At 32.0% G+C, this 12,307-nt stretch overlaps 1 protein-coding gene across 4 annotated transcripts in view; it reads right to left on the bottom strand.

Moving 5' to 3' along the window:
- LOC124357495 overlaps positions 1 to 12,307 on the bottom strand; it is a 38,197-nt gene that overhangs the window by 5,212 nt on the left and 20,678 nt on the right. For all 4 annotated transcript variants that reach the window (XR_006921952.1, XM_046809348.1, XM_046809347.1 and 1 more), the window contains exons 4-6: positions 11,589 to 11,650; positions 10,988 to 11,071; positions 9,418 to 9,617 (exon numbers count right to left, since the gene is read on the bottom strand). Coding sequence is in view for 3 of the 4 variants with exons in the window: in XM_046809348.1 (XP_046665304.1) it covers positions 9,454 to 9,617; positions 10,988 to 11,071; positions 11,589 to 11,650 (310 nt within the window). In the remaining variant the exon portion in view is untranslated. The remainder of the gene's footprint in view (positions 1 to 9,417; positions 9,618 to 10,987; positions 11,072 to 11,588; positions 11,651 to 12,307) is intronic.

Raw genomic sequence — 12,307 nt, 5'->3', positions numbered from 1 at the left:
ACATCTTAGAGCCAAGTGTAAAGAATGACGACGTAATAATATCGGTGGGCTAACAGCCACACTGTCACGAACCAACGCAATGTCTACTCAGTTCGGCCAGAACGATGACGTCCAGGATCCGTCTCAAAGATATTTTTCATGAGTCCGCGATATGTCCGCCCTAGAGTGTCGCCTGACAGTAGCATCACAACTCACTCCACTCTGATGATGATATTTTGATGATTAACGCTCGTTACGTACAAGTAAACTTCTCTATGGTTGGACACATCATGCAAGAACAAAAGAAGATATTTTGATGATTAACGCTCGTTACGTACAAGTAAACTTCTCTATGGTTGGACACATCATGCAAGAACAAAAGAAGATATTTTGATGATTAACACTCGTTGCGTACAAGTAAACTTCTCTATGGTTGGACACATCATGCAAGAACAAAAGAAGATATTTTGATGATTAACACTCGTTACGTACAAGTAAACTTCTCTATGGTTGGACACATCATGCAAGAACAAAAGAAGATATTTTGATGATTAACACTCGTTGCGTACAAGTAAACTTCTCTATGGTTGGACACAGCGTGCATGAACAAAGAGATATCAGCTGTGCCAGCAGTCGGAATGTTCCCTGAAAGAGAAACGAGGTAACAAATTGTTACTAACCGACAAGCGAAAATTTTCAAGCCATTTCAAAACCGGTCCTCTTTTTGAATAACACCACATATATGGTTAGCTGACACGGATTTAATAATCGTTTCTGTGTATGGCAGTTGGTTTTAAATGTGTTATGTGAAGAAATATATGATGTATTACAAATTATCGTTTCCTATTTTAATTTCTTTTAATACCCTCATATTTAGATCATTAATTATCAAAACTAGCACAGCTGACTGGTGGCGGAGATTTCTCTGTCGATTTCAAGAAAAACTAGGTTGTGAGTATTCAATGCAAATTGGCCCTCGGCTTCTGGACTTTGAGGTTTTCGGATTCAAAACGTATTGAGCCAAGTCTTTAGGAGTTGTAACGGCTTGCTTAACTGTGTTGTATTCAATATATAGTTGAAATGAGTTCTAGGTATACAGTATCTTATTAAAAACTTAAGAGTAAACAATTACAACATGTGACATTACAATTATAACAGAACTTTTAGGTCATTCAGACGAAAAACCCACTGAATTAAAGAGTCTACTGACTGCAATATTTAGATATATCTTAGAAATATAAAATATGGCTGTATAATTTTTACGGAACTTACCAATGCCTAACTTATTATCTGCAAAACATATACTAAATGTATTTATATAAAAAGAAATTTCCGTTTAGGTCCGAGACGAAGCGAGTTAACCTCAAAGGTTTTTTAGTTTTAACCAATATGATATAAGTTTTTAAACATATTATTTTACTTGGAAGACACATAAAAGACCAAAAGTGAAGAAGAACAATTTTTACTTATAAAGTTTGCAAGGTTCTACTGCCTTGAACAATAAACTGAATACATACAGTTTTTGAAATGATTTTTCTGTTTGTTTGAGATTTTTAGGTTTTGAGATTATTGATTTTAGTACCAGAAGATAAAAATGGTTGTTTAAAATAAAACTTGATTTATAGAAAAATAAATGTGTCCAGTTCTAATTAATACTCCATACTCGATATTTAAATAAAATAAACGTGTTAAACGTTATGCAGTATTTTATTTGGTTAAAGCCAACTTAGAGTTTTGATTATTACATCGAGCAAGCGTCTTACAATATGCAATACTATTTTCGTATATGTCATCAAGCAACAAGCTCTGTTGTGTTAGATTCAATAAATCTGGAGTCTAAAGGGGTGTTAATGATACGGCCTGATACATATTCACATGGAGATCACGGTGCATATTACAGGGGTCCTTTTATTTACACTCTAGAACCCTACTAACAAACACATAAACTTATAGCAATACACACAACAACACAAATTGAATTTTCGAGGTAATGAAAGTGTTTGGTGAGGAAGTCAAACAATGTACTCTGTGATAAGAACACTTTATGAACGATAGTATGTTATAAATGTCCCACGAGAACGTAAGGGGTACTGCTCCCTCTTATTGTTTCATATGTGCTGACGCCGAGGATGTGCCAGGTAATAAAACCACCCCATCCACACCGTCAGCTGGGTTGTCTTGTATGAAGACCTACTAAATAACAAAGGTCGGAAAAATATAAAAATAACTGTATGGTTTCAAAGTCTACACTATAAAGATTGACATTGTTAGGAACTAATTTAAACATCTAAGACATATGTTTGAACTTAGATAGTTTTAAAATTTGTATTAGAAATTTCGTATATTTATAATTTTCCTACCAATCCTCTGACACTCCTGTACTTGTAAAAAAGACTGCATAATTTGAAATGTTAGATAATTCGAATTTTTATTGGTATTTTGAGCTTCAAACTATCCAAGTTCACTTTAGTATGATTCCATATAGATCTTTTATGTGGTTTAAACAAGGTGGTAGATTTTTCGGTATCATAGTCTTATCTATTATACTTGTTTAAGATTAGAGTTTTACTTTTTTTCAAACACAAAGTAGAGGAATCGGATTTTAATTTAGTAATTGTTTTAATTTACAGAATTACAGCTCTTTAACATAATTTTCTGACAGACACGCAAAGAGAAACAGAGTTTCCATCACACCGCAACGAACACCTAATTTTGAATTTTTTAAAAAGTCGTAGGGAGGTTCTTTTGAGTTTCAAGATACGATGACACCTATTATAATTTATTTAAAAATACAATTCAGCAATAGTTCTGAAAATATTTCTAGCGAGAATGCTTTAGTTCTTTTTTTAATTTTTTAATTTTTTTTTGTTATGACCGATTTGGCATCGGAGATAGCAAGTCGACAGTAGACGTTGCCGTCAAGTTGACAAGATTGTAGAGGGGCTAGAACGATGAGTTTTCACATTACGTGTGTTTCTTGACCTATCGAAAGAATTTGTTAGTGTTGAACTCGTAGCAGCGCTTGATAAACTGGAATCCCATTGCACCCGAAGCCTCTCCAGTTGCCTCTATATGTTGGAAACAACGTTGTTTCGTATATGATGTGCCATTATACATGGTCAAAATAGACATGCGAGCACATATGAGATTAGAGGCAGGAACACCGGACTAGGAGACACAGCACGGTAGACTATGGAGCATTTGCCCTCGAAGGTAGGTGTCAATTAAATCAATGCAAATAGCAAAACTGAATGTTACGCAATATCCTATGATATTCGGTTTTGAAATATAACACTATTTATACATAAAGCTAATAAATTTAAAATATTTTTGCCTACAGATGTTTTATCAAGGCGCGTTGTAGTTTCTTTGATTACTTCTTGGATATTGAAATAGATGTAATAGTAGATGTGCTAGTAAACAAATTTAATTTCCGATAATATTATTAAATCGTGTCTATGACGTGTCCCAATCGAGTAGCATTGTAGCTAAATCGGTAAATACACATTTTTCGTTTTCGGTAAAAACTATTATCTTTTAATAAATTATTTGTCTAAAGCTATACAAATGTATACATTTAAGTTGGATTGCAAAATTAAAAAAGTCTGTTGTATTTTAGATAAGCGAATATTAATAAAAGTATTATATATGATCTTTGATATAGTGTTTGCTTACACAAAAAAGAACATTAGCCCTACTCATCAATACTTCAACACAATAGCAACACACTTGATGTAGTCTAATAAATCTTCTAAATTATAGTAATCTTCATCAATTTACTAAATCAGCACACTCACTCGGAGACTATAATGAACACCTTGCCTACTAAAGAATGGATTGTCCAGTAACGTAATCACTCCAAGAAAAAGGACGATGAGCCGATTGTTGATAAACGACGGTGAAGTGATAGTATTAATGACGTCATCAGTTCACGGCCGCCAGTCCATCTATCTACGTGCCACCTCGCCACCCCGCCATTCATCCCCATGATACATCCCCTAGTTGCTACCCTGGCCCACCATCGCTCTTTATCCACTTCACTTGTCCTCCCAATTCCCTGCATCACACCGTGTCGTACTCTGTTTATTTATGTATCCAGACTTTAGTTTTACACAGGGCAACAAGGGGATTTAATAACTCTCATTAATGATAACAAAGTTTGTTATTATTCATTCCTTGATGTACACAATATATCGTCAAAAATGAAGACACTAACATTTTCGAACACTTATATCACAGTTATAACACAATAAAACGTATTTGCTTTTTCCAGCATCCGTATAAATGTATGATAACTGAATGGTATACACCTCAAACCGAATCAAGATGGTAATATCTGACGTCATAGAATTAAGATGTAGCATGGATATTTCTGAGCCTCAAAAAAACTTCGTTTCGTTTCTAGGTTAAATTCTAAATGTACATAAATAGTATATTTGTAAATAAAACTATAACTTATAGCGAATCTTAACAACAAACGCTATCCAAATTATTCAGAATGCAACATTCGTTTTATGTAGTTCAAAAATCAAAAAGGAAGTGATCTATGGGAGAGCCAAAAGGTTACGTAACGGATATGAAATCATAGAGGACGTTGTCGCTTGCTGTTCTTGCCCCAACAGCCAAGCCTGAAGCGTCTAATGATGTAGCTGTTTTATAAAAGATAACATAATGTGGTTAAATGATGTTGGTAAAATGTAATACATCTGGACTAATACAGACTGGAGACTAATTTGAAGCATAGCGATAATTGTAATGAGTTAATAATCAGGTTACTATTTGTTTAGGGTTGACAAAATCGAGGGATGATGAAGGCGAAGACAATAATGTATCCTGTTAAGGGGGGATTTAACTTCAAAATGATTATAGCTAATTTAATTATTCAACTAGATTAAAGTATAAATTTAGGATGAGCTCTCCAAATAAAATCAAGTTTAATTTATTTTAATAAACAGGTAGTGTTTCATTACATCGTAGACAGAAACATGTATAGTGTAACATGTTAACTATGTTCTGTAATTTATGGAGATTTTAATTTCGAACAAAATTATGCTAATCTTCCACATTCGAAATTTTGATTAGTTTTAATTCGAAGATATAGTGTTGGTGGGACTTTAAATGGTATGACACGTCTGAATTAGGTTGTAATAATAATTTTTACCGAGTATATATTGATATTTCCTACGCATGCCTAATAAAATTGCTCCTTTTAAAATAGTTTTCCTGTCAGCACTTTTTTAACCAATGTGATCATACACTACCAAAAGCCTTTCTCTATGAAAAAGTTTATTTAGTTAGTTTCATGTTGAAAAAGAAAAATATACACAAAGCAAGATTTTTGTATTAAATATTAAATAATACAAAAAGGAGTATTCATCATAAATTACAAAGATTATGTAGAGATTTGAAAGTTAACTAATAACATGAAACTCTTCACGTGAAAATGATTGATGGGCGTATAAATATAATAATTCTGTCATATAATATAAATTACAACCACCAGTCTCAAATGCTAAAACAGTTTCGTAATAAAATATTATGATCCGGAAGCTTCAAACGCGTATGTGTCTGTTATGTGTGGTGTTGTGTGGTGTGCAGTATTGTTTGGTGTGTGTCTGTGTTTGTATTTGTGTTTATGTGTGAATATATATAATAGTAACAGATAATATATAATGTTTTATTCATGCACTTTCCTTAATTTCCCCTCCACGATATTCAAAATTTTTTAAATTTCATATAAGTCATTACACTTATTTTAAAAATAATCATTATGTAAAGTAGAAGACAGTTTCGTAAGCGTTGTAAGATTTAGTTACTAAGGATTTTGGTAGCTAGAGAGGTAATAGGCTCTGTTTAAGAATATGCATGAATTACGTTATTACTTCTAGATTAGAAGAGGTATTATTTTTACTCAAAGTTGATACTTAAAAAAAACACATTCTCTCTATGTTATTGTTGTTTTTATATTTTTAAGCTACTATTAACACTATATAAAATTCACTAATCCTAACAAATGCACTTCATTAACAATTACAAGGTATTAACAAAACATATTTATAAAATATGTCCTTTTATTTTATTAATAGAATACTGCCACTGTTATTTGTTTAACATCCGAGTTAAAAGATCTATACCTGTTTTTACATTTATTTATGCAGTTTTCTGTTTAACAATCATAAATATAAAACCAGCTGAATTATATAACATATTTAAATTTGTTTTAAATCTGAAAATGCTGTAAACGTTCCTTGATATAAATAAAACTGTTCTTAAAATCTATCTTACATTGGCTGAAGGTGAACATCCCCCGTAACAGACTTAATGAACTATTCCTCCAGACGTACCTCTGTATTATTGCATTCTTTGTATGATTGCGTCTGCATACTTCGCAAATACTGTACGAGGCAAATGCAAGTAGGTAATTGATTAATGTTGCAGTTCTAGTATGTGTTGCGGTTGATTGATAAACGAGCTTATTGCACATTAATTTTCATTTCATAACGATTTTATTCAATATTTTATGTAAAATATTAGTTGATTGTTGCAGTTTTACTATAGTTGAAAAATGTGGCATACGAATTAGTTCTAAGCAAGTTTAGTCACTAAGAATATTTAAAATATCTGCATTTAAAATCTCTTTATGTAATATTCTGTTATTGAAAAATTACTTTCAAAATATAGGGATTCTACGTATAGGTTTGTGTTGGATTTTTGCACACTAAAACATAGTTTAAGTTATTTAAATTCCGCTATACTGGAAACAGCCGAGTGCCGCGTGGTCTAGGACGTTGGATCTGAGATAGAAATAGCGCAGGTTCAAATCCTGTCCGTGTAGTTCCACCAACATTTTATTGCATCACTTTCCTCCTTATTCTGTTTTATAAGATCTTCGCACAGAAATGTTGCTCATTATGGCTAAAAATTGATTGGCCTATCCTTAATAAATTAGGAAGCTAATCATTAGAACTGGCAGTATAAGGGTATTATCAAAATTTAAACTAACTTCTAATTCATATAAAAACACAAAAATTAATCATGAAATTAAGAAAAATATATCCCTTTCGATTAGGAATACTCTAAATTAAGAAAAAAATTAAATATGCTAGAGATCGTGCGTTTTAAATTTCGAACCAGTGAGCGAAATCTAAATATTTTACTGGAATAATTGAAACTGTCTGTAGGGTATTTATCTAAAGGATTGTACAACGAGAACACTCTTTGTATGGCAAAAATAAAACTCTCATGGGTTTTAGATTTTTTTCACTATTAGGAAGGTAAAAACCAAACTCGGACAAGAAAATAAAAAAAAATGTTATAGTAGTAACCAGACCCCTAAGATTGCTCGATAAACTCTCCTTGACTTTAGAAATTCTGAGTTTAGTTTTTTTATAGTGATTTGTAAAAAATAATTTCTGAGCTTCAAAGTGGCACAAAAAGTTGCTTCTCTTAAGCAGGCGATACTATTTTGGGAATAAATATTTAAGTACAATTTATGCATGGAATAAATCAATTTAAACTGTCTATAACAGCAACAGTTAAGTTGAAAAATGGTAACAAAAGATTTAAAGAATTTAATTTTTACAAAAGATTTAGTTTTAAATCATAAACGTTTAAAAATGACATCTAGTTCAGTTAATATATTAACCATAATAAAATGTTAAATTATAACGCTCATATGAATATGACGAGGAACATATTTGAATTTCGAAATGTACAGTATATGTTACTTCAAAATACATGATTTTTCACTTAGTAATTATTTATTTATTATTTATTTAGACCATGCACACTTAAAAATAAAGCAAAAATTTGTAAACTATAATATTTTAACACCGTAGATTTTGTTATCTTTAAAATAACAAAAAAATGATAGATGATGGATTTTTTTTGATTATATAAAAGAGGAAGTATTTTGTTAGTTTGTCCACTCAATATAAATGTTATGGTGAGTTACTCCCGAGTTAATTTTAAACATATTATGTATCCCAGCAGGTACTACAGTTGGTACACACAATATTTATGTCAGCATTATATACAGGGTGTCCCGTAACCCTGTAGACAAACGTATACCACGTTATTGCTCAGGTCAAGGCAGACATATTTCACTATATGAACATGCATTAAATGCATAGTTTCCCATCTGTTTGTATGTGTTTTTCATAACAAAATTGATATCTTCAAAATTAAAATAAGTAATTAAAATCTGTCTCAAATATTGATGATAACAAGGCCAGTTACTGAAAAACAATCGAGAAATTACCTTTAGTATTTTCAAAATGGCGGCCATCAAAACTTTTTAGCCTTAAAAACGTGCAATTTTTCTCAAGAATTACAAGAATAACACTTTTTATAGAACTTTATCATAAATCTATTACAACCAAAATTATTTAAATCGAATAATAAATAGCTGATTTAGAGTAGATTTACTGTGACAAGACATAACCCATATTAAGAGCAGCCGTTAATTCAGTGTTTATATTGTTGGCTATTCTCTGATATCCATATTTTGTAAGTGTAAATCTGCTCTAAATGTTATGTACCATTATTTAGTTTTACTTCATATAGTAAATATTTTCGCAACCCAGTTACTTGTTACTGGTTTGTATAAGTTACATCCGATGTTCTTGGAACTAAATTTTCTTGGCGGATTGATAACCTAATTGGTACGCGTATTAATTTTTCTCTCGGAAACTTTGTAGCTGGCGAACCTCACTACCGAAAGAACACCTCGCGCGCTTTGTCCGTAAGTAAAAATTTATATTTTCGTATCATAAATTAGCCCTTTCATGCGAGACATCTAATTTTAATGTAATGTAAAGTAAAAATTATAACTTGTAAAGTAACTTACCTTGAATGTGTTTTATTTGCCATATTTTATATTTTTTGTGATTATAAGTTGTCTCGATAAATAATGGCTAATACCGTCGCGATTTTGTTTTAGGCGAGTTGCAGTTCGCTCTTCGAGCTCACTTCTTGAGTTTAAGCCCAATTAATTCATGTTTTTCAGACTTCCATTCTATTAATCTTCCCCTTTTCCGACTACAGCTGCGTTGTCGAGCCAAGAATGCTGACGCCCGCGTTTGTGACACAAGTTCATCGTAAAGGGAAATTGTTTTTAAAGTTTTAATAATTATTAATTTCGAAGGTACAATCCATAGAACATTGGAAATATTTAGGCCCATCCCATGGTATCATATTTTAGTTCATTCATAATCTATTTGGCAGCAATGTGGCAATACTTTATTTTATTTTACCAACTATAAGTGGTGCTTTTATGTTTATTTTACAATATTAAAAATATACGTAAACTTCGAACTTCGAGTATTCATTAACTCAGCGGTATTCAACCCCATGTGTATTGTCCATTCGGTACAGTTAGATTACAATCTACAATCTTATACACAGGCGGTATAGTTAGGCTACTGCGGTGATATTTACCATCCATACAGATCCAGTGTGACAAGCAGCTGTAGGCTAAACTGGAGGAGTATCAGTGTAGTCAACGCCGTCATTGATAAGGATGCCTAGTTCCTGAAGATGTCTGAAGGTGGCTTTAGCTTCGTATACAGATTCAAAGGTAGCAGCATTCTGTAAACTTTCCGCTCTCACGGTAATGGTTGAAATACCTGGGCCCTTAACTGGTAAAAAAACGATAAAAACATTCTTAAAATCAGAAAAGCATTTGAAATATATTGGAGGAGTAATAAATAAATGTAAATTGCGTTGAAATGCAAGTCATAATATAAAACTCTCGCATAAAAAGTCTTATGCAATATATACTTGTATTTATAGTATTTGCAATATAGTTTGTTCCCTTGAAGAAAGGTTCACTTTTATACCTTTCAGTGAAACCTGCAATGTTTACAACAAAACAAACATGTCATCTTATTTTGCGCAACCCTATGGATGTCTTGGAGCGGCACATCACTAACCGTAAATGTCGAGATATTGGGGCGCAAGGGTAGATCGATCTGTCTAGTCTACTGGTAGGAGTGGGTGGAGCTCCCTTAGTGTTAAAGGCTGTTGCTAGTTTGGATATGAGACAATTCTGTCCCCTGCCCGCTTTGACTGTGAAAGCCTCCCCTTCTTCCAGGGATACATGACCCCACTATCTGATATCCATGATATATCTGTCCACTATCTCTCCTCTTGAAATCCAACAGGAGGAGGCCTCTATCCCAACCTCACCCAACCTGAATATCCAGAAGAAAGCGCAAAGCTCGTTTTAGGACTAAGTGCTATGACGGGTTTCTCAAATTCTTGTTATAAATGAACAAAGAGTATGTAATTTATCTAACAAAAGAGAAAAATGCATGAAAATTATTTGAAATAATAATTTGGACAACTTTAGTGTCATACCGATAAAACTTAGTAACATAAGGATGATAGAAAATATTAAATAATAGACCAAATCGTTGATAATTTTATGAATGGTATTAATCTTTGTATTAATGTAACAAAACTTACTCTAAATAGTCTCTCTAAGTAGGTTTAAGAAGTTATTGGGAATTAAAAAAATATACTTCATAATTATCATGTGGTATTTTTTTTAAACCGAACAATGTAACAATTATGATGACAACTATAGTAATTAATTCTCAACGGGGGATCCATGCAAGGTTGCAAAAGGTACTTTAATACCAGGTCACATCAAACTGTCGATCCTTTTAGATAAATGGAAACACATAAAATAACACTAAAAAGGATTATAGATATGCCATGGATTTAACATTTATATTCACCAAAAGTAAATGTAAGTTTTTTATGCCAACTGGACATCATTGCCTCATCTGAATTGGCATTCTACTAGAGAAAATGCTGTTATCCACGTTTGATTTTTACGAAACATTGTAATTAATTTGCAACACGCTCAGTGTAAGGAATCTAAGGAAAAATAATAATATCGAATATTATCTATTAATTTATTAGATATAATCCAAAATATCTGTTTTGGTTGTAAGTATAATTATTTTAAAGTTAATATTAAATAATATTAATGCCAAATTACCATTAGGGTAACAGTTATAGTATCCCAGCACCGGCACACTGATGTAGACGGGAAAGATCAGCCCAGTCATGTTGGTACCGTCAACTGAAAATCAACAATTGTATTAGGTTTTCTCCTTTTTTTGGCATTTTCTTGTGAAATTCTTGTTAACGATTAAAATAAGTTGGGTTTTGTGGAATTATTTAGCCGATATTTCCTAATGAAGGTAACCTAATAGGAACGAACTGTGACCTATGGACTTAAAATTGTGCAAGAAGCCTCACTTCTATATAGGCAACATCGAGCTTGGTGCAGGTCACTCCATGAGATTTTACCGAGCGTTAGCGAAAAATTTTACAATGCTCTAATGAGTGAAAACTACGATGGCAAAGCATATCGAAGATTGAATAAGTAAGTTTATAATTAAACTGGTACATTTGAAGTAAACAGGAATGTATGTCCATCCGCAGGAAATCTGTAAAACAAGTTATAGAGTTTGGCACGCAACCTCTCTACGAAGACTGTTTCGCCACAGACACTGGAACACTCAATACTTTTACATTGTAAGATCACGTCAATTCCTATACTGTAAGCTATTGGATATTAAAGTCTCTAAACTTACCATTAACATTAATGATTCCGCTATTTTCCAGCGTCAGCTGAGCAGAAGACATGAAGCCTTGCCTATAAAGGCAAAAATTAATCCATGATCAAAATTAGTACTGAAGTATTATTCTACTTACTAAAATTTCCGAATAAAACATTATATGTGTTACAATAGCTAAATCATAATCTTGTAAAGGGGAAAAGGTTTCAATTCACGATACAAGTAATACTCTTGGTTCTGATAAAACCAAGAGTATTATTTGGTTTTATCCACTTATATCCGTAGTATATCCATAGTGGCAAAGCTTTAAAATACAAACACGAGTACCATAAGAACACTTTTTCAAATAATAAATTGTGCACTAAACAGTTTAAACTTTTATGAGGGTGTCCTGTTTGATTTTAATATCTAGTTTACATATGCTGCTAAATGATTTTCTTTGCATCTTTTCACAACTCCAAATCAAAGAAAGGATTAAAATGATTTTTAATATAATTAAACTAGTATTCCAGTAAACTAATATACATTATATCAATAAAAATTTTGGAATAGGCACGTCTGAAAAGCTTAGGATATTAATAATTTTATTTAGACTTGAAATAAAATAAGTAAATGGAAATTCAGTAATTTTTCTGATATATAAATAACTACTAAAGCAATGTATTTTGTTTAGGGTTTTTAGTTAAGCAAATTGTTTAATTTAATTGTTATAGCAATACGAAGCCCCTAGCCCA

The sequence above is a fragment of the Homalodisca vitripennis genome, chromosome 3 (assembly GCF_021130785.1).
Source record: "Homalodisca vitripennis isolate AUS2020 chromosome 3, UT_GWSS_2.1, whole genome shotgun sequence".
Classification (NCBI taxonomy): domain Eukaryota; kingdom Metazoa; phylum Arthropoda; class Insecta; order Hemiptera; family Cicadellidae; genus Homalodisca; species Homalodisca vitripennis.
The sequence above is the reverse complement of the archived record's forward strand: the minus strand, read 5'-3'. Positions and strand labels throughout refer to the sequence as shown.